General features: G+C 41.3%; 1 protein-coding gene across 6 annotated transcripts in view; it reads left to right on the plus strand.

The window, feature by feature from the left end:
• The window catches only part of TNRC6B (trinucleotide repeat containing adaptor 6B), a 251,205-nt gene that overhangs the window by 154,131 nt on the left and 73,372 nt on the right, over positions 1-23,702 (plus strand). For all 6 annotated transcript variants that reach the window (XM_060025701.1, XM_060025700.1, XM_060025704.1 and 3 more), the window contains one exon: positions 22,486-22,573. In XM_060025701.1, coding sequence (XP_059881684.1) covers positions 22,486-22,573 — 88 coding nt within the window. The remainder of the gene's footprint in view (positions 1-22,485; positions 22,574-23,702) is intronic.

Raw genomic sequence — 23,702 nt, forward strand, 5'->3', positions numbered from 1 at the left:
GCCACAGGCAGGCCAGGCTTTACAAGCCAGGCTCAGAAGTGGAGGCTTGATCCTGATGGGTAGGGTGAGCTCAGTCAGTGTCCAAACCAGGACACTTTTGAGGAGCAACAGGCTTAAACCAGACGTCCTAGGCATTCTGGGAAGCAGGCTCACGGGGCAGATGACATCATATATACCCACAAAAGAGTGAAGTTGTTGTCAGAAGCAGTTATCTGATTAAAAGTCAAATGAACCTTTATTGTTATAGTTACCCCATTGTGTAGAAATTGTCGTTTACCAGTTCCTGTCCCTGGGAGAGCAGGCTGAGCCCATCGAAGTCAGGACCTGTGTCTGGTTCCCAGGGCTAGGATAATACTGGGCACTTAGAAGGTGGACAGTCAATATTTGCTTAGAAAAAAATGAATAAGTGCTTGGGGCCTACAGGAATCCTTGCATTGGATCTAACAGGAAGACGTGGAGGGGCTGGGACTTGGGCGGGGAAACTTCAGCTAGATGGAAACAATATACTGTTGGCCCTCCATGTCCGCGGGTTCCCTATCCCAGGTTGGCTGAATTCACGGATGCGGAACCCGCGGATACGGAGGGCCGACTGTACTCCGTCGTTCTGTATAAGGGACTGGAACATCCGAAGATTTGGTGTCCATGGGGGCTCCTGGAACCAGTCCTCTGTGGATACCAAGGGACAGCTGTTTGAAGGAGCAAGAGTCATTTCTGGAGGACCTTAAGCAAAGGTCCAGGCTTGGGAATGCGGGCTGGAGGAGGCCCAGCAGGAGGCTGGAGGTTCTTTGATTGCAGTGGGAGGACAGGAAGAGTCCTGGACATGATAGCAGGTGCTGTTAGGTGTTCGCTGTGGACCCCTCCCCCCAACCCCATGCCAGCACCTACTCTTCTAACTGCCTTTTACCCTGCAGACTTCAGCTAAATACTTTGGTGTCAGCAGTGGCCACACGGATCTTAACTGTGCCTTTCACTTAACAAGTTGGTTCCCTTCCTGTGCCTTTTAGACTGGTTCTTCCCTCTCTCTAGAACATCCTTCCCCCACGTGGCTTTTTTTTCAAATATCACCTTCTCAGAAGCTTTCCCTTACCTTATCCGGAAGAACCCATTCTCTGACCTCTCCGCATTCTGTCCTATTACCCTGCCTGCTTTATTTTCTTCATCGGTCGCTACTAAAATCATATTATTCATTAGTTAGTTGGCTTACTGCCGGTTTTCTCTTACTGGAATGTAAGCACCATTTCCATCTTTTTCTCCTGTATCTTGAGTACCCAGAACAAGGTGTGGCCTGTAGGAGGCACTAAATGATTGCATGGAGAAAAATGGTTTATTACACAGGGAAGCCCTTCCTTTTGAAAAAATCATTAGGAAACATAGGAACTTTATTAGCAACAGTTTATGCTACAGCTCACAGCTGATCTTGCTGAGAACTGCTCTTATAGTAGGTGAGGGGTGGAAGTTGGAGCATTTTAGCATTTCCTAGCCTGGATGCTCTGGCCTCCTGAATCCTAAATCTATAGTACTGGTTACTTGTGGGTTATGGAAAGTGTAGTGGGGAATCCTTGTTGAAGGATCCCCAGATTCTTGATAACCATGAACCAGGCCACAACGTTCCTGGAGCTGAAGCCGGAATCCCGAGTATGACCAGGATGTGAGGCAGGGCGGTGTATATGTACTCAGGTGCAGTTTCCTCTCCATTGGAGAGAGGGGTGGAGGTTGAGCCCCCTTCCCTCCCCAGCCCCACCTTCTGGGGAGCCTTTGTCACTCTGTCAACATTAGAGTGACTTAGAAGAGGGAGGGAGGGACTGTTTGAATTTTCCCTGCTGGAGGCAGAAAATAGTTTTGTTAGCCTTGCGTGCTCACTGTTGTTCAAGTGTTTGCTTAAGTCATTTTATCTTCTTGGAAATTTTTCTCCCTTTTGGTTAGCACTTCTGTGGTTTAGTTCTGGTGCATAGTGTTTGATTTCCCTTCTTGTTTCTTTTTTTTTTTTTTAAAGTAGCAAAAGATGTACATACAAGAGTGGAAAGCTTAACTGTGGAAACCCCAAGTTGGCCAGAAAAATTGGCAGGAATTGTGAATGCACTCACTTTCCTTTCCCTTTTAAAGCCTTTGTTTTAGGAAAAAGGAAATTGGTGTATTTGGAGAGCGGTTGTTAGCTTTTCAAGACTGGGCTTGTTGGTCTCATTTGCTAAGGACCCAGAGCGTGTCAAATAAAGTGAGTGAAAAACGTAAAGCTAAAGGAGGCATGTAGCGGAAAGCAAATAACTATACATTTTAACCCCAAAGCCCCACCTAATATGCTTTTAGCGAGAGCGCTTGGCTGTTTCTGGGAAGCTTCAGGTTTCCTGATGATGGTGGAATCCCTGTAAGGCATCCCATCTCCTGCCCTTCCCAGCTCACCCCACCGTCACCGCCAGTTTTGTTGATACCTGTAGCATTCTATCTTGTGTGTAGACGCTCAGGCCCCGCCAGCATGTCGAAGACTCCAGTTCTTCCACTATTCCCTGTGACACAACATAGCATATAGTTTCTCTTTGTCAGGGCAGTGGTTTCCTTCTTTCAGGTGTATGAACTGTCTGACAGTAGTACTTACCTATACTCCTAAGACAGATCCTGGGTGTCTGCTGGTGTTTCAGGAGCTGTGTTCCTACACCGGCTGAGTGCTCAGGAAACTTGTAAACGCAGATTTGTTTCGTTGCTGGTTTTCTCTTAGGTAAAGGTTATTGGCTCCCTTCTTGCCCCCTTTATTGACTCCTGTCTACCTCCTGGCTGCCCTGGCTCCAGCACTCCCATTGGACATTCTGCCCCAATCTGTCCTTATTCCAGGTTTCCTGTGTTTTAGAGTTAGGTGGTTGCTTGGTGAGCCTGGAATCCATATAAGGGGTGATTTAATTGAAGGATTTTGATGGCTAGTGTCCTGAAGTTAAGGTGTCCTGGCCCATCCATCTCTTTTTCCGTTTTAGGGTGTAGCCAGGAGGCAGGATGATGGCTCATACCTAATAATGTGGGCACTTTCAACCCCACGAGAACTGGAGACAGCAACAAATTCTTGCTCTTTGGAGTCTCCCCTGACCTTCTCTCTCTTCACACCATCTCATAGCCCCTCGTGGAGGTAAAAGTTGCGAGTCCCTGAAATCTCTTAATTGTCCATTTGCAGCTTATCGCTTGAGGAAGTTTTCATTCTATCATGGCTTATCTGGATAACCTGCATCTTCATGTTTGGTGGACTGCACAGTTCCCTCTGTGTACCACTATCCAAAATGCTGAGGTGTCAGGAATAAAAGGGGTTTAAAGGGAATGGGGAGATGACCGAGGGGAAATTTCTTGGCTATTTGAAGGCCTTGATTGGAAACAAAAGAAAGGAGTTGGATTTGCATTCCATGCTTGCAGGGGGGCGGGGGTGGGGGGTGGGCATGGGCCAGACAGGCGGAGAGGGATGGGGCTTGTCTGGGGAATGGAGGGCTCTCACGGGGAATCAGGTTCCCGTGCTGAAGCCAAACAGTGACGTTTCTTCTGAAATCAGGATAGCATCACTGCCTTGACCACCCATTTGACTTCCAGATCCATTTTATATTGCTTACTCAAATAAAATAGATTTAAAAAAAATTTAAACTTCTTGTTTTGAAATAACTGTAGATTCACATGCAGTTGTAAGAAATAATATGGTGGTTAAAAAAAAAAGGATTTTAAGAAATAATCTTGTGTACCCTCTACCATTTCCCCCCAGTGGTAACATCTTACTCTCTCTTTTTTTAAATTAACTATATATCCCCCAGGCTGTGCATTTGATCCCTGTGACTCATTTATTTTGTAACTGGAAGTTTGTACTTCTTAATCCCTTACCTATTTCACTCATCCTCCCACCCCCACTTCTCTGGCCATCACCTGTTTGTTCTCTATGTCTGTGAGTCTGTTCTGTTTTGTCCTGTTTGTTCTTTTGTTCTGTTTTTTAGATTCCACATATAAGTGAAGTCATATGGTATTTGACTTTCTCTGTTTGATTTATTTCACTTAGCATGGTACCCTCTAGGTCCATCCAGGTTGTCGCATATGGCAAGATTTCATTCTTTTTTATGGCCGAGTAATATTCCATTGTGTATATATATCATGTCTTCTTTCTTTTTTTTTTTTTTTTTTTTCGGTACGCGGGCCTCCCACTGTAGTGGCCTCTCCCATTGCGGAGCACAGGCTCCAGACACACAGGCTCAGCGGCCATGGCCCACGGGCCCAGCCGCTCCACGGCATGTGGGATCTTCCTGGACCGGGGCACGAACCCATGTCCCCTGCATTGGCAGGCGGACTCTCAACCACTGTGCCATCAGGGAAGCCCCTATCATGTCTTCTTTATCCACTCATCTATCAATGGACACTTAGGTGGCTTCTGTATCTTGGCTATTGTAAACAATGCTGCGGTGAACATAGGGGTGCATATACTTTTTCCAATTAGTATTTTTGTTTTCTTCAGAAAAATACCCAGAAGTTGAATTGCTGGATTGTATGGTAACTGTATTTTTAATTTTTTGAGGAACCTCCATACTGTTTTCCATAGTGGCTGCATTGGTTTACATTCCCACCAACAGTGTACCAGGGTCCCTTTTCTCCACATCCTCACCACCACTCATTTGTTGTCTTTTTTTTTTTTTTTTTTTTTGTGGTACGCGGGCCTCTCACTCTTGTGGCCTCTCCGTTGCAGAGCACAGGCTCCAGACGCGCAGGCTTAGCGGCCATGGCTCACGGGCCCAGCCGCTCCGCGGCATGTGGGATCTTCCCGGACCGGGGCACGAACCCGCGTCCCCTGCATCGGCAGGCGGACTCTCAACCACTGCGCCACCAGGGAAGCCCTGCTCATTTTTTAAATCAAGTTTTTGTTTTGTTTTGGATGTTGAGTTGTATGAGTTCATTGTATATTTTGGATATTAACCCCTTATCAGATGTATCATTTGCAAATACAGTCTTTAAAATTGAATTTATCTGGTCAAAAACATTATACAATTGTCTTACAACCACCCAGCTTTTCCTTTTCTGATGCAGTAGTGTTACTAGTTTTTTTTTAATGTTTCTTTCCAGGGAGTGTCTGTTCATATATAAAGAACTACATGTAAGCCCTCTTTTTCTTACATACATGGTAATTAAAGTACACTTGTTTGCATCTTGCTTTTTAAATTTAACAATGTATCTTGAAGATCTATTTTCATTAGTACATAAAGAGCTTCCTTTTATAATTATATAGTATTCCTTGTGTGGATAAGCTATAATTCATATAACCAGCTTCCTAATTGATGGACTGACTGTTTCCGATATTTTGCCATTACAAACATGTTGCAGTGAATATCCTTTACATGCATAATCCCCCACATGTGCAGTTATTTTCCTGTGATATGCTCCTAAAAGTGAAATAGCTGAGTCAAAGACTATGTACACTTTAATTTTGATAGAAAACTTTCAAATTGTCCTCTAGAGAGATTTTACTAGTTTATATTCTCACCAGCAACATATGTGAATCCCTTTTTCCCTGGCACCTTTGGCAGCACTGTGTTTTTACAAATTTTGTCTTTGACAGTTTGGTAAGTGAAAAGTGGTATCCCAGTATAGTTTTAATATGGTGTTCTCTTATAAGGAATGCAGTAGATCATCTTTTCATGTTTTAGATGTGATCTGTGAACTATGTGTTCATTTCCTTCACCTACTTTTCTATTGGATTGTTGGCCTTTTCCTTATTGATTTGGAGGAGCTCTTTATGTATTATGGAACCTAGCTCTTTGTCATATAAATTGCTAATATATTTTCCCCAGCAAATACTGATCTTGCTCCTGGTGGGTTTTATCATAATAATTGTTTTAAAGTTTTTAAATATCTGTATTTTATATAGATACAGCAATCATTTGTTTATGAGATCTGAGTTTGTATCATAGTTAGAAAGTCTTTGTTCACTCTGTGATTATGAAAAGAAAAATTAGCCAGCTTCTTCAGTGCTTTAATGATTTCCTTCCTTCCTTCTTTCATTTATATTTAAACCTTTCCTTCATCTGGAGTTTATTTTCATGTAAGGTGTTGAGATATGGGTCTAATTCTCTAGAGAGTCATGGTGGTTCTTGAGTGTGTCTCAGAAATGGTGTGTATCTCATACCCCCTGTGTATCACCCATAGCCCCTCATCTGGTGCTTTATGCATAATAGATGCTTGATATGGAGGAGAAGGGGGAAAACACTGCTGCCAGAAGCAGCAGCAGCAGCCGATAGCTGGGTATTGTAAGGTGCTTTCATTCATCATATCTAATCAGCACAACCAGTCTTCAAGATAACTAGTATAACCCCCATTTTATAGATGCAGAAACTGACTTAGAAGCCAGGTAATTTGCCCAAGTTCCTACCATTAGTGTTTGAGAGATACATGTAATTTGATCTTGAAACTGTCAGACTTCAAAGATTATGTGTTTTCTCTTCACCTGGTGACCTTGGTAGAGGGCTCTGCTTGTAATTGACCGTGCTTGGATATGGGGTTGTGGGAGGTGGAATCAAAAGAACTTTGAAGATGTTGGAAACTGAGGGTCCTGAAACACACAAAAAAATACAGAAATACTGCATACATTCTTTGAGAATCTCTAGACTCAATTGATATATAGAAAGCGTAATTCTTAACTGCAGGAAAAAAAAGATCTTGATCCCTTGCTTAAGAGAAATTTAAGTGTTCTCTCAGAAAAACATGATATTTACACTTAGCTATTACTGAGAGTATTAAAAACATAGATTTGAAATTCCTTAGATTTGGGTGATGCTATTAAAGATTACAGTAGTAAATTACTCTCTAAAAATTTTCCTCAGATTACCTAAGTAGAAATTAGGTACAAAACTGTGCCTTGAATATCATCTTAAATGGAATTAGGCATCCTGTATCTGATTTTGAAGCATCAAGCACAGGTACATGTTGGCTTAGTTGTTCCCAAAAGGCTGTATGTAAATCGTATTTTAAATTTTGAGTCATTTTCCCACTGTTGTATAATTTTAATTGAAAAAATGGGTCATGTAAGTTCACGAGTTATTTTTACTCTGTAGTTGGTTACTTATTAAACATGCTTATCTTTCAGAAATGTACATATCCCTCAAGGTAACTCAGTTATTATCATTCAACTTGCTAGGTTTAAATGATAACTGGCACACAAGAACATGACTTTCCATTTTTACTATTCTGAAAATAGAGCACAAATTAAGAGCATTGAGAAGTAGGGTACGACTGTCACCTGTGGAATCCTGAATTCAGAGTTGATTTCCTTCTCTGCTAATTTTTCGATACCAAGATAAGTGTCACAAATAGCACCCTTTCTCAGAGGATTTCCAGAATTAGAATAACAGGCACAGACTTAATAAAGTGATAGTGATGCTTTATAATCAGGAAGCTTACACACTGCCTGTCTCACTCACTGTTTGCAGTATACTGTGTGATCTCTGAGGAAAGGCCAAATCTCTTCCGTTTTAATTTCTGAATAAAATGTTTGGCTTTCTCTTAAGGCACAGATCTAGAAAGATGTGCAAAAATCACTTTCCCTGGAGGCCTGCAATATGATAAGACCCCTCCCACCTTGGTCAGAGGAGAGCCAAATGGATTATTGTTTGAATTCCCTTCTTTTCTCCCCCCCTTAGATCTGAGTAATGCTTTTAAAGATTTTCATGCATGCTGTTTAGCCCTGTTTCTTATGTGTGCAAGTGGCTTGCACACATAGCCCCGAGAAAGTGGCTTGGTCAGTGAGAGAGGGTTCAGAGCCTGAAGATAATGGCTCCCAGTTGAGGGCACACACTTCCCAACTCCCTTCTCCTGTGTAGGTGGGCAACAGACCTTCCACAATCTCTCCAAACTTTCCAGACCGTTCCATTGGGAGTGCACACACAAGGGTCCGAACCTCAGACCAAGGCTTCTGGCTCAGCTTCTTCAGAGATGAGGCCCTGCTGGGGATAGACATGTGGAAGCACTTCAGGCATTTTGATATCCTGGCCACTGAGTCCTCCTGGATACATGTGGACACCGCATAATCTCATGTCACATTTTAATTGCTTTAAAATTGCCTTTTAATGGAGTTTCCACTTACTGTGATTTTGATTGAATTACTAACAATCTTACTGATTTCAAAGATCAGTTATTATACTTTATTCTCTTAATATATAGTGATTGTGTTTGACCATGCATGGAAGCAGGCAGAGAAGGCTGGAAAAGCAGTATAACAACAAAAGCACGTAAATGTTTGTGAAAGCAGCCCCACTATCTACTGTTAATAAGTTGTCAGTTCTTCCCCTAAATAACGTGTGCCTCACACTGTGGGTTCTGATTGATAAGCTTATTTTCTTTTCTGCTGAGGAACTGTGTTTCATCACTATTTTATAGTGGTTTCCGGAACCCTGGCTTGGACTCCTATACCTTGTTTCTTTTCGCTTTCTTTGCTGTTGAATCCTAAGGGTAGAGTGTTTCTCTGGCTTTTGTGTGTTTGTCTGGCCCTTAAGGTTTAAACATAGTTTTTAGTGCTTCCAGGATATAAATATTAGAGTATGTGGTATAGCCCTCATCCTGATGCTGCTCCTTAGCCTGTTCGGGTACTTGTAAAACTACTCCTAATTTCAGGCTGTCTTTAGGAACCTAGCATGTTAATTGTAGCGTGTGGGAAAGTACATTCAGGAGTAAAATGTGAGATGGTGTTAACAAAGATTTATTCACCAAATCTTAGCTCTTTAAAACCTAAGGGGTCCTCTGAGCTTGAAGAACCTTAGTTTGAGGCAAGCAAAACCAAAAGAATGGTTGAAAAATTAGCAGATTTGATTCAGTTATAATATGAACACACCATATAGGTGTTACCAACTGAATGGAAACATCAGGAGAAAATCCCAGTGAACATGCTGGTAGTTTATAGCAATCCAGAGTGTTAAAGCAATGAAATATAAAGGTCTAAAAGTTCAGACATTTGCCTTATTAAGCTTTCTTTTACAGGAGGCTTCATTGCACTTAAAAATGAAACTTTACACTCATAGGAACATTATCCGTGCAGAAGCTCCAATTTAAAGATTTGCCATCTTAGGGAACAGTGTGCACAACCTGGGTGAAATTTTTTTTTTTATTTAGTTTATTTATTTATTTTTTGGCTGCATTGGGTCTTCATTGCTGCACGGGCTTTCTCTAGTTGTGGCGAGCAGGGGCTACTCTTCGTTGCGGTGCGCATGCTTCTCATTGCGGTGGCTTCTCTTGTTGCGGAGCACGGGCTCTAGGCACGTGGTTTTCAGTGGTTGTGGCTCACGGGCTCTAGAGCGCAGGCTCAGTAGTTGTGGCGCACGGTTTAGTTGCTCCGTGGCATGTGGGATCTTCCCGGACCAGGGCTCGAACCCTTGTCCCCTGCATTGGCAGGCAGATTCTTAACCACTGCTTCACCAGGGAAGTCCCAACCTGCGTGAAATTTCAACTGATAAATCTCACTGGTACCAGTACACAGTCAGGGCTCTGCCAGGAAAACAGGCCATTCCAGGTATTCCATGTAGGAAAGAGTTTTTTCCTCTTTCTTTTATTTCAGCCCCTTATTGAGGTATAATTGACATATACTAAACTGCCTGTATTTGAAGTGTTCAGAATACACTGAATTTTGAACTGTGTATACACATGATAAGGAATGCATCCTTTATCCCCCCAAAGTCTCTTTTTGCCCATTTGTCAGTCCTCCTTTTCACCCCTTCCTGCCCCTTACCAGCCCCCAGGTAACCACTGGTCTGCTTTGTGCCCTCGTAGATCAGTTTGCATTTTCTCGAATTTAATACAGATGGAACACACAGTACTTCTCATCTGGCTTCTTTCATTCAACATAATTATTTTGAGTTTTCTCCATGTTACGTGTATCAGTAGTTCATTCCCCTTATTGCTACGAACTGTTTCATTGTATGCAATCCCACCATTGTTGATCCATTCACCTGTTGATGCACCGTTGAGTAGTTTACAGTTTTCAGCTCTTTCAAATAAAGCTGCTGTGAATAATTCATTTAGAAGTCTCTGTATCGGATGTATGCTTTCTTTTCCCTAGGGTAAATACCTAGGCAAGGAAAGGCTGGGTCATGTGGTAGGTGTCTGACTTTTTAAGAAAATGCCAAACTGGTTACCACGTAACATTCCCACCATGAGAGAGTTCCAGTTGCCAAGACTTGGTATGGTCCATTTAAAAAATTTTGGACATTCTAATAAGTATGCATGTGGTATCACCTCACTGTGGTTTTAATTTGTTTTTTCTTAATGACTGATGATGTTGAACATCTGTTTATGTGCTTATTTGCCACATCTGTGCATCTTTGGTGAAGTGTCTGTTCAAATCTTCTGCCCGTTTGAAAAATTGGGTTTTCATATTAATGAGTTTGGAGGGTTCTTTATATATCTGGACGCACATTCTTTATCATACAAGTGATTTGCAAATATTTTCTCCCGGTCTGCTGCTCTTTTTGTTCTCTTAACAGCATCTTTTGGCGAGCAGAAGTCCTTAATTTTGATGAATCAACTTTATCAGCTTTTTTTCTTTTGTGGATTGTGCTTTTGGTGTTGTAGCTAAGAAATAATTTGCCTAACCCAAGATCACAAAGATTTTCTTTTCTGTGTTTTCTTTTAGTTTTATATCCAGGTCTTCGATCCATTTTGAGTTAATTTTTGTATGTGGTGTAAGGTATGGGTTGAGGTTCTTTTTAAACATATGGCTATTCAGTTGCTACCCCACCATTTGTTGAAAACAGACTATCCTTTCTCTGCTGAATTGCCTTTGCACCTTTTTTGAAAATCAGTTGTCCATTTCTGTGTCAATCTATTTCTGGAATCTGTTCTATCCCATTGAACTTTTTGTCTATGCCGCTGCCAATACTGCGCTGTCTTGATTACTGTACCTTCATAATAAGTCTGGGTGTCAGGTTGTGTGAGTCCTCCAAATGTTCTTTTTAAACCTTGTTGGCTATTCTGGGTCCTGATGAATTTTAAAAAGAGCTGGTCAGTTTCTACAAAAAAAAAAGTCATGCTGGGATTTTGATAGGAATTGTGTCAAATCTGTACATTAATTTTGGGAGAATCCACATCTAAACAGTGTTGTCTTCCAATCCGTGAACACAGTATCTCTCTCCACTTATTTAGGTTTTAAAATTTTTCTCTCATCAGTATTTTATAGTTTTCAGTGTACAGGGATTGGACATTTTTTTTATCAGATTTATCCTTAAGTATTTTGTAAGTTTTGATGCTACTATAATAGGATTTTTTACAATTTCAATTTCTGATTGTTTGTTGCTAGTATATAGAAATAGAATTGATTTTGTATATTGATCTTATATCCTGCAACCTTGCTAAAGTCATTTATTAATTCTGGTAGCTTTTTCTTTTGTAGAACCCATTGTACTTTCCTAGAAGAAAAGGTTTTTTATAGGGAATTAAAGGCTCACACAACCATTAGGAAGTCTGGGTGGAGTGGGGTAATGCAGGGAGACCACTGTTATTGTTGATGAAAGTAGAGTGCTGGGTTCCCAGGGAAGCAGTGATCTCAGCGGCTGCCTGCAGCTCCAGTATGGCTCCAGTTCATCTGGAAGCTGCTGTAAAAGTGGAAAGTCCTGTCTGCCGCTGCCTACGTGTCTGCTTGCAACTATTTTTAGAGAATACTGACTTCTGCCTTCCAGACCAAGAGAGAGCCTCTCATTGGCTGTGTCCAACCTAGACCAGACAGAGAAAGGGATTCTGGGAAATGTTGTTCCAGCCCTTTCCCTGCAGTGCAGGGAAGACTGTAGGAGGCCGCAGTGGTAGGCCGACAGACAGTCTGGCACAGAGGACTTTGGGAGAGACACATGTGAGATCGTGCACACAGTCTTGGAGAAGTAACTTAGCAGTACTGTGAAAAATAGGGGTGTGAGGTAGCTGTAACTCAGAAAGATGTGATTGCTAAGAAGGCAAACTGGCTCTTTGACTGTTTTGGCAGTGAAATATTATCTGGGACAAAGAAGTGGCAGGTCTACTCTATTTGGTCCTGCTTTAACCGATAATTGGATGCGTGTAGACAAACTGGACATGTTTAGGGGATAATGACCCCAGTGGTGAGGGGGCAGAAAACCAGGTCACATGTGAAATGTTTGAAGAAACTGAGAAAGCGTCAGGGATGCATGATAGATGACTACAAATACGGATTTAGAAGACTTACCTTGTGCGGTCTGAAAAGGAAGGCTTAGGACCGGTGGGTGGGAGCTATAAGGAGGTAATTTCCAAAGCAATATAGAGAACTTCCTACACAGCTGCACTAAGATTGAATAGAAGGTTTTGTTATAGATTGCTGGGCTGCATGGCAACAGTATATAAAGTATAAGAAGAGTCATTTCAAATTAGGTATTCCTCAGGCACCATTCTAACCCTGCAGGGTTTCGCAGGGAAAAACCTCCTGCATTGTTGGTTATAACTTTTGCCACATGGAATTTTTGAAAGTGAAAACAAGGTCTTTTAAATGCATTATCTTCCTTTATTTGATTTGAGTAATTCCAAATAAACCTATTCCTTGCATGTGCCTCATCTATGGAAAGTGGGGGAATTTGTGAGATGCTTAGAATCAGAGGTTATATATGCAAAAGTATTATTGCCATATTTAATTGATTCTGAAACGCAAATTCTTTTCATGTTTGACATACCTGAAACCTGCACGTACCCTGCAGTTGATGGTCCCCTTCAACTATTGATGCCTTACATTTGCTGTCATCATGGATTTTTTGCCTGCACACATTTGGTCCTAGCTATTCCTGATGTCATCGTTTCAATTGAATTTTATGCATATTTGGTATTACACAAGTTGTTTAATTGACTTTTAATATATCTTTATGAAGATTACACTGTAATTTGGCACTGAAACACAGATGGGAATAGCAAGGCATAAGCTTGATGTTAATGAGGTTAATATTTATCCTTGGAGAAGTAACTACAATTCCATAATTTCCTAGAAAGAACAACCAAGTAAGTGCATTGTACCTGTGCTATTCAAAGTAAGGTCCAGGAACCAGCAGCTTGTTAGAAATGGAGAATTGTAGGTCCCAACCCACACCTACTAAATAAGAATCTTCATTTTAACAAGATTCCCATTAAAGTTTGAGAAGCATTGCTTTGCACAGCCTCATGTAGAAAGGTAAGTCCTATGTAGGAGAGGTGTTAGTTTTGTTGCCGACACACAAAAGAATAGCCTATTGCATATTACACAATGCGATTGAAGGCAGGAGAAATTTCTGCATCCCTCTAAATTAATGAAAAATATACTTACCTTAATTTTTCTAGGTTTAATATTACTGTTTTCTTCCCATGAGCCACTCAGTGTTAGAATGATTTTGATGCCTCTGTGCTGTTTGGCCTTGTCTACTAATTTAATATCATGTGCAAATTACATTAGCATCCCATTAAATTCCCTCAGTCAGATCCTGCAAATGAAAAAATGTTAAGAACAAATCCAACACAGATCTTTGGAGTATCCTGCTTTGTAATTCCTCTGCTGAAATGGATTTATTCCAACATGCTCTCTTTCTGTGTGCATTTTTAATTAAAAACACTCTAAATGGATACTTCTGGCACTTTGCTTAACTCTTTTCATTGCACTCCTTTTGTTAATTTTCCTCACTCCAGATATGTGTGGTATCATTAATCCTTAATTGGTTATGAATGTTAATGCTTTTGTGTCTAGTTATTTTCTTACTATTTTATAAATTGCCGAGATTACCGTTTGTCTTTTAAGGAAATAAACGTCTATACAAGTCACATATATTACGTGTGCTTTGGAAAGCTTATATATATATCTGTGTTGGACAGAGTTCTTAGTGTCAGACAATAGAATTAATTCACTCTCACTGGTGCCAGGGGTTTATTAAATGGTGATGCTGTCTCACAGATCCTTGGGAATCACACCACGGAACTGGCGGCCCCACGGGAGCTTTTTCCTCTTACTGTACATTCAGGAAACCGCTGTTAGAGGTTTTGGCTCCAGGACCACATCATGTCTGCTCCCTGAGAAGAGGGGTGCCCTGTGCCCTGTCAGTTCCCTAGTAAAGTCATGCACGAGCGCAACTTATTGGCAGGACATAAGTCACATTTCAATCTCTAGTTGTAAGGGAGTCTGGGAAATAGGCCAGAAGGGGCTTGGAGTTGATATTGGCTGAATTGATGCACTTATCCACCGCAAAGTCAAATAATAGCTTTTATTACTAGTACAGCACTAAAATTCTCAGTAGAAGGATGATGTTACGAATTGCATGGTAGAGGAGCATTTTAAATATCCTGTGGTATCATATTTATCACAAATCTAACGTACTGAAGACGCAAGGAACCTTGACTGATAAAACTGTAACAATTTGAATACATTAGAGTGAAGGGTAGATTCTAGAATATTTGACGGAATGCATTTCTGTGAATGTCAGGACTAAAATGTTTTCTAAAATTCTTTTTGACTCTTATGTGACTTTCATAAAGAGCTGTTAAAAGAATTGTTTAAAGTAGAAGTCCTTAAAAAATTTTAAACAGATAACTAAAAGATGAGTCAATGTTTGAGGCTCTTTTTTTTAAATTAATATCTTTATTGAGATAATTGTAAATTCACATGCAGTTGTAAGAAATAACACGTCGAGATTCCAGGTACCTTTTACCCAGATTCTGCCGATGGTTTCTTCTTGCAGAACTGTGGTACAGTATGACAGCCAAGATACTGACAGATATAACTCACCGATCTTATTTAGATTTCCCCAGTTTTACTTGTGCTTATTTGTGTATGTGTGTGTTTAGTTCTATAGTCTTGTCACATGTAGGTTCGTGTATCCACCACCACTAACAAGATACAGAAGATGCATCACCATAAGGACCACTAGTGTCACCCTTTTTTATAATCACCCTGCCTCACCCCACCTCAACCCCTCAATCCCTAACAACTACTTCATTCATTGACAGCATTCATGACAGCAACATTCATTTCAGAATGTTCTGTAAATAGAATCATACAGGATGTAACCTTTGGGATTGGCTTTTGGGACTCCCTTACAACAATTGGCTCACTTACCATAATTCCCTGGAGATTCATCCAAGTTGTTGATGTATTGATAGCTTGTTCTTTTACGGTATTGGTTTGCTTCTGGCATGTTTCACATGTTGGATGGATCTGTTGTATCCGTTCGGGTCTGTCTGCCTCAATTGTGTAGAGTTGGTTAGGAACTGGGACCAAAGGTGCCGCCACACTTACTGACCAGAGAGCATCAGGTGTTGTGGCCAGTTATCCCCACCTTCAAGAAAAGAAAGATGCTCTTTATATCTGGACACATTTTCCTGTTAAGATGAACCCTGTCTGTTTAGCTGAATTGAGGTTCTTAGTATCTTTACACTCCAGTCAGCATATTGGTGATTACTGCTTTCAAGTATGAAATTGTCAGTCCTACCTCTACTTGATGTTTGAGGCATGATGGGTTTGGGTTTGAGCAATTCAGGAATCATTGGTCATGATTCTAGTTTGTGGGAAGAAGTTGATCTCTTACCTAGATTATTACAAACTATGAATTCACATATCCAAGGTTCTGGTACTTTCAAAACACCAATGGCACTGTAACCTGTCTTCAGAGTACCCCAGAGTGCTGGTAAATAAAGATGGAGCGCAGAGCAAGAGCAGAGGTTCCTCCCTTGAAGATGTTGTCTGAACTGTGAGGCGAGATGCAGCTGTTTAAAAATTTAAACTGAGGGACTTCCCTGGTGGTCCAGTGGTTAAGATTCCATGCTGCCAACGCAAGGGGCCCGGGTTTGATCCCTGGTGGGGGAACTAAGATCCTACATGCCTCAACTAAGCCAACGTGCCACAACTAGAGAAGCCTGCACCCCGCGACGAAGACCCAGCTCAGCCAAAATAAATAAATAAAAAATTTTAAAAATTATCACACACACAAAAATTTAAACTGAGAGCTCCAGGAGGACAACAGCACTGCATCTAGTTTGCTGCTGGATCTTGGCCTCTAGCACAGTGCTTGGCGTGAAGTGGGCACTGAGATAAAGAAGGAAGGAAGGACGGACGTAGAACAGAAGCTTTTAAGAAATGGAATGCCTAGTTCTTTTGATGTGAGCAAGGACTATTACAAGATAAGTACAGAAAACTCTGAAGGGTGTGTGTGGGGTTTTGCTGTGGGGGCTTGGGGAAGGGAGAGAGAAGAATATTCCTCCCCCCAAAAAATAAAGCCCCAAGTACACACCATGCACTGTCCCATCTCAGGACCCTTGTGTTTATTGTTCTCTCAGCCTGGTTGGTCACGCTTCTCCCAGATAATTTTCTGCATTTCGGTCTCTCACTGCCTGAGAGAGGCCTTCTGGGAGCATCTTGTGTAAAGTAGCTCACCATCTTCCCTGTCCCTTCCCTCTTGGTCACTCTCTAGCCCCTTTCCCAGCATTATTCTCTTCATGGCATTTGTAATGATTTCCTGGTGTTGTATATGTGTGTGTCTGTCTCTGTCTAGACTGTCAGCCTCTGAGGCCACTGTTACATGCCCAGTGCCTAGATTAAGACCTGGCACATAATAGTAACTCAGCGTATGTTTGTTAAGTGATTTAATTAGGTGCTTTGAGGCTTTTCTCTTGAACACGTGTCCCACGGAAGGGATAGAAAAGTGTCGCTTGCTCCGTAATCATGCATTTTGGTAACATTTAGTAGAGGGCCTAGTGTGTCCTGGTATTTGTGCTCAGTGCATATGATAAGAGAAAGGGCAACTCCCCTGAGTCCAGAGACTTCATTGGTAGCAAACGTAGACCTATTTGGCTTGCTGTTCTACAGTGTGATGGGTGCTCTGAGGGAGGCATGCCAGCCCCTGGGACAGAAGCAGGAGCTCTGGAAGTGTTGACCCGGAGGGGAGAAATGGGCCTTTTCATTGAAGGTGAGAATTAGAGGTATCGGAAGTGTTGGTTATGTGTGTGCACCCCAGTCCCAGGTTGCTTCCTTACTCAGTTATCAGGAGATGTGTCCCGGTTAGTTTGAAAAGTGCAGTCACTCTCACGAGAGCCCTGCTCCCTCTCTGACCTCATCTGCCGCTGTCTCCCTCACTCCCTCTGCTCCAGCCTCCTTGCCAAACACCCCCGTGTCATTCCTTCACACTTACTGTTCCCTCTGCCTGGAGTGCTCTCTCCCAGGTAGTCGCATCTCCCTCGCCTCGTGGGTCTCCATTCCTAGGCCACCTTATCAGAGAGGCCTTTTCTAACCCTTCTTCAGCTCACCCTGCCCCGTCCTCCTCGAGGCACTTGTTGCCACCTGAAATGTATATTTGATACGTGTACTTCGTCGTATCTTGGTTGATGCCTATCTACCCCACTGGAACGTAAGCCCGCCCGAGAGCTGGGGTTTGGTTTTGTTTCTGCTGATCTCCAGTGCTTAGGAAAGTGCCTAGCTCACAGATGTTTGTTAAAGAAATGGGTCAGTTCCTGGGCATCCTGGTAGAAGGGAAGTGAGACACAGAGGAGCCCCCAAACCAGCTCTTTCTCCCAGAGCCCTGGTCAAAGCAGCCATGCTATAGAAAAGTCATTTTACATGCTCTGGTGCTGCCAGTGACTGATAGCATCTGCCTTGGAACCCCTCGAGGGCCAGACAAGAGGCACGGCAGAGGTGGTGAGGTGTACAGAGGAGGGCGAGTTTCTTATGAATTGGAGTTGTCAGGGAAGGCTTTATTGAAGCAGACAGATATTGAGCTAAGGCTTGACAACGGGGTAAGATGTCATTGGGCAACAAAAAGGAGGAAGGTTTTTGTGTCAGGTCTGCACAGTGGATGAGGGAAGTGTAGAATTTGGAACTGTACTGTGAATGGCCCTGGATGTCAGCTCGAGGGAATTGTCATCTGGATATTACAGCTCTGGACATCCCCAGCATGGCCTCAGACCCTTGGAGGCTTTGGATGTGAGAAGCAGCAGGTTTTTAGGAATGTCAGCATCGTTATTCTTCAGTGTTCTGAACTTGCATGCAAAACAGGAGTCTTGCTCTGCCTCAGCTCAGGTGAATATTGGATAATCTCCCCTTTTATTCAGATATTGCCTTTCTCAAAAAAAACTCACTTGTGGGCTTCCCTGGTGGCGCAGTGGTTGAGAGTCCACCTGCCGATGCAGGGGACATGGGTTCGTGCCCTGGTCTGGGAAGATCCCACATGCCGCGGAGAGGCTGGGCCCGTGAGCCATGGCCTCTGAGCCTGCGCGTCCGGAGCCTGTGCTCCGCAACGGGAGAGGCCACAACGGTGAGAGGCCCGCAAAAAAAAACAAAACAAAATAAAACTCACTTGTACATACTTCTTGCAACTAATGGTTATTTATAAAAAAAGAAAAAAGAAGAAGAAAGAAGGAAACTGTTGATTTTCTTCACTTTGGACATTTTTTAAGAGTAGTTTTGGCTTTTTATCATTGTAGATTTATTCTCGATTACAGTGTTTACGCTTGTATCTGGTTGTGTATTTAGAGATGGGGGAAAGTATCAATGATTTCTCCTGCTTCTAGATCTAGAAGTATTTGAAGGTTAACTGAGACCCATCTAGTCCCTGCCATTTGTATTTGATTGTTGTATGGGAGGTTTGATTTTTGAAGTATAAATAGATATGTTTTAAAGTGTAGGCTTAGCACAGGAATTTAGAGTAGTTGTTCTCAACTCCAACTACATGTTAGAACCACTTGGGGGTGGGGCTGTGGGGAAAAAACCCCATTGATTCCTATGTAATTGATCTGTAGTACTGCCTGGGCAGTGGTTTTACTGATGTTTGTTTTTTGGTGTTTTGTTTTGGGAAACAACCTTGAACTTACTGAAAAGTTACAACTATGATTTTGGGGAAAAAAACACAACACTTTTTTCCCTTAATAATTAAAAAAAATTTGCTGACCCAATGTCCCATCACATGCATCCTTTCCCCAATAATTAGAATACTAGTGTATTTCTAAAAAACACGAATAGTCTCCTATATATGCACAATAAAACCATCAAAAAAAAATTAACACTGATACATTACTACCATTTAATCTTTAGCTCCTTTTCAAGGTTTAACACTGGCCCCAGTAATGGCCTTTATAGCAAAAGGATCACACTTTGCAATTGGTGGTTGTATCTTTTTAGTCTCCTTCCATTTGGAACACTTCCCCAATCTTCCCTTAGTGTTCATTACCTTGAAACTTCTGAAGATTGCAAACCAGTAGTTTTCTAAAATGTCTCTCAATTTGGGGCTGTTTGATGTTTCCTCGTGATGATATTCAGGTTATACGTATCATAGGAGTGATGCTGTGTTCTCAGAGCATCCAATCAGGTGACTCATAATTTCAGTTTGTCCCATTATTGATATTCACATAGATTATTGATTAAGGTAGTGTCTGCCAGGCTTCTCCTCTGTATAATTACTATTTTCTCTTTTATAATCAGTAAGTATTTTTATGGTGTGATGCTTTAAAACTCTATTACATTCCTTGTCATTTTCAATGTATTCATTTACTTATTTCTATCTGTATAGACTGATGTTTTCCTGTTTTATGCAATGGCCTGTAATCTGTTACTATCATTACTTATTTTTATTGTCATATTGTCCCAGATGTAGCTTGTAGGAGCCCCTTCAAGCCTTTGTGACCATTTGACGTGTCCCATCATTTGTAGATTTCCTTGCTTCTTGGCAAATAGGCATTCCAGGCTCATTTTGTGTGTTCCATGTTCAAGCCCCCAAATTAGCTCTTTTTCCAAAGAACTCTGGTTCTCTTAGTAAAGAATGGTATTTAGAAGACATAATCTGGGTTCGAGGTGTGTTATACCTACAGTATTTGGACGTTGCTTGTTCCCAAGCCCTCTCAGTGATAGAGCTAGACAATAAGCGTGTGTGTTTGCATACATGAAGGAAATATACACATATGGGCACACAAAGTTACATCTACTTTTTTTGTTATGTCAGTCTGTATGTGTTAAAAATCATGAGTTCATGCCAATAACTAATTCTGATCCAACGTTACAGGGTTCATTTGAGATTTCTCCTTTTCCATTTGGTAACTTCTTTTTTCAGTAGTGAGAAACCTGATTGTCATCATCGTTAATATATTTACTTATTGGTCAATCCCCCATATGTAATGGATCTCCCATCACCACCACCATAGATGCCTTCCCTGCATGGATGCCCTCTTCACCCCTGTTAGGCTCTGATGCAGCATAGAGATGTTTTAAAGCTCCCCAAATGGTACTAACGTGCAGCCAAGATAGAGCACAACCGAATTAGAAGAAAAGTGAACCCCACACTTTCTGATTCATTATTAAGCAAATGGTAGGTTTTTAAGTCAGGCTTGGTTTGGGAAAATAAATTCTTCCTAAGGAAGTGAAATTTAAAGAGAAGACTCAATTCTACCAACACACGGAGTAAAAGATCAGGGTGAAAGCACAGCCTGTCTCCTGGAAAGCTTTGAAAAATATTTGTTTTGGAAATAAATCTGCTTGTAGTGAACATAAATTTCAGTCCCTTTCCCTGAATTACCTGTTTATAGGAAAAAATATTTGAAAAGCTTAGTTGTTTTTTAAAAAGGTGTCTCATTAAAGACTTACTGCTTTATCTTCTGTTTCCAATGTTTATCACTTGACATATTGAAATAGTAATGTATAAAACGGATCACACAATTCTAAAAAAAAAAAAAAGACTGCTTTTTATTTTTCTACATTGCATTTAAAAAATAAACTTTTAGTTTTGCAACTTAATGCTTTTTAGAGCATTGAATATTTAAACAGGAGATATTCAGGCTGTGGTTGCTCTTTTTCTGTAGTCAGTTTTAGTTTAAAATATGGAAATCAAGTTACAGTAACTGGGTCATGAGGAACCCCATCTTCTTCCATTTGCAGCCAGAGGAAGCGAGAGGCCGTAGGAGCCAAATATAACAGGATCTGTGGCCAGCCTACCTTAGATGGTCAACATCTATCTTGCCAATTTTCGTAAGTCCATTTTCTTAAAGCAGTCCACGGCTGCAAGTGGATTTTCACCAAGAGCTTCACACTTAGGCTGATGGCACACAATCTGACTCCAAAGAAATCCAGCCTTAAACCTAAGGAAATTACAATAAAATCTCTTCCTTGATTTTATTTTTGAAGTGTTCATGGAAGTTGCCTTGGCCTATGAATCGTGGACTTTAGGCTTTTGTATATTAACGCCCAGAGATACAGAAGGAGAAAGGGCAGTATTTGTGAATGTAGAAAGAGCCACTGAAAACTTGATATATAGGTAAAGCACTTATTTTTTGTTTGTTTATTAGTTCTTGTTTTCTATAAATAAAGCACTATTTACCTATTCATGAGAGTGTGCCTCAGTGTGGGTCCTCAGTTCCTTTTAGGTAGGTTGAGTGAGTTTCACTCCCCAAACTTGAGTCCTTCAAGGACCATCTTTGTGATCTTTGTCACGTCTGCAAACATTCAACATTTTTCTTTAATTTCTCTGACATTTAATTTAGCCTTTTTCTAGGTGATATCTGTGCAACCGTGGACTCGGTGTGTCGGATCACCTAAAATCACAAGTACTGCAGGCAGCATCTGCTCAGAGGTTGGAACTGGGGGCTGGATCCCTAACTCTCCTTCCAGCTCTGAAATTCAATAAGCATGGCGTCTGGAGTTTCCTGCCTTGTGGCTACACCACAAGGTTACACCAGTGGTTGTTTATGCATTTTTCCCAGTCAATACATAGAAGTTGACAGCCTTCTATATATATTAGAATATTAGACTATATGTAAGAATATAATATATAGTAGAATAAATATTACATTTTACAGTTATTTTTCAAATGTGAGGTATAAGTTACAGTTTCTTAGGATTCAGCATGTTTCTTCAACTAGATTTTTTTTATGTTTTATTTTAATTGAGGAGAGCAAAACCTGATGATCTTAATTGTCAAATCACCCAATAGGGAATACATGGGTTTGTAGGACCTTCAATACTGCCTTAAAAACACAAGTAGAAAACATGTAAAACATACAGTGTTAATAATGCAGAAGAAAAATATGGAATTTAGAACATAGGGTTTTATGTTCACCGCTCTGAAGCTGTCATGGGAAAACACCTAAGTTATGATAAATACCTGTGTACCAAAACTGAAGTCATGTTCTGCATTATTTGTGAGGAATATTGTCAGAAGCCAACTGGATGTTGTCATATATTCAAATCAGGTTCTTTGCTGAGTGGAAATACATTAATCTCGTGTGTGTGTGTGTGTGTGTGTGTGTGTGTGTTTAGGAAGATATTATAAAGCCTCTCTTTAATGGGTTTCTTTAAAACCAAACTTAATGTCATGTTTTGCAAAGGGGGTTACAAACCAAAATAAAGGGGATAACTAAATGTGGTGAGTTTTATGTATCCTCCTAGCTTAAGTAGAATACTGTGCTCTGCTCAGTCAGAGATGAAATGTTTGTTGCCTTGCCTACCATCTATAAGCATTTAATTTGCTACACAAATAAACTGTGGATAGAGATGTTTAACCTTGTGTAACATTACTTTAACAGAGAGAAGGAGCAAGAAAGGGAAGAACAGTTAATGGAAGACAAGAAAAGGAAGAAAGAGGATAAAAAGAAAAAAGAAGCCACTCAGAAGGTGGGTTTTACCAATTAAAGTCTGTCTTTACGTAGCCAAGCATCTAGAATAAGTAACTGCCTTAGTTTGGATACCTGACAATCTTAATAATGCTACTTGAGGCATTAATTTACTTAAGAGTTTTAAGATTTGAAAGTGGGAGAAAGTTAAAGACCTGCATTTGTTACCATAAAGTAGATGTTAAATTAATGCTATAGCTGATTTTATTGAAAACAACAGTAAACAATACTGAGAAAAGCAAGAGAGTTACCGACACTTAAATGCTTGTACTGTTTCCTTATTTGTGTCATGATTAATCTCCATTTTCTTAAGCTTGTAGAATAACTTTTCAAAGCTTGCCATTTGCCCTGATCTTGTCCTTCTGGTCCACCTACAACATTATCATTTATATGAGTCTACCTTTTGATAATTCTGTAAAGAAATCTCCCTCAGAGAGGATCTGGTGGGCTTGCTTCATGCTCTGGGGGAGATAGTATTGCACAGCTTTGAGGCATTTGCTTGGGGAAAAAGAGGTGCTAAAAGAAAAAAAGACAGAGCTTCCCTGGTGGTGCCGTGGTTGAGAATCAGCCTGCCAATGTAGGGGACACGGGTTCAAGCCCTGGTCCAGGAAGATCCCACATGCCGCAGAGTGACTAAGCCCGTGAGCCACAACTACTGAGCCTGCGCTCTAGAGCCTGCAAGGCACAACTACTGAGCCGGCGTGCCTAGAACCCGTGCTCCGCAACAAGAGAAGCCACCGCAATGAGAAGCCCGCTCACCACAATGAAGAGTAGCCCCCGCCCTCTGCAACTAGAGAAAGGCTGCGCGCAGCAACAAAGAACCAACACAGCCAAAAATAAATAAATAAGTAAATTTATAAAAAAGAAAAAAAGACATAGGACTGACAGCTGTCAACTGTCAAGTCTTAGTTGAAGTGTTTGCCTGACAGTGTTGTGGGGAACAGAGAGTGGGTAGACCTCCCCGCCCTGCCCCCTCTGCTGAAGAGCGTGCCCCTCTGCCCTGGCCACTGTCTGAGCTAACTTCCCCCACTTCACTGCAGACTCTGGCTCGGCACGGTTGCATTTCTGCCTTTGCAAAGTGCCGGGCAGAATCACTTTGCCTCTAGTTCTTGTTACCACCACCTGAAGCA

Source organism: Delphinus delphis, chromosome 11, assembly GCF_949987515.2.
Source record: "Delphinus delphis chromosome 11, mDelDel1.2, whole genome shotgun sequence".
Lineage (NCBI taxonomy): Eukaryota > Metazoa > Chordata > Mammalia > Artiodactyla > Delphinidae > Delphinus > Delphinus delphis.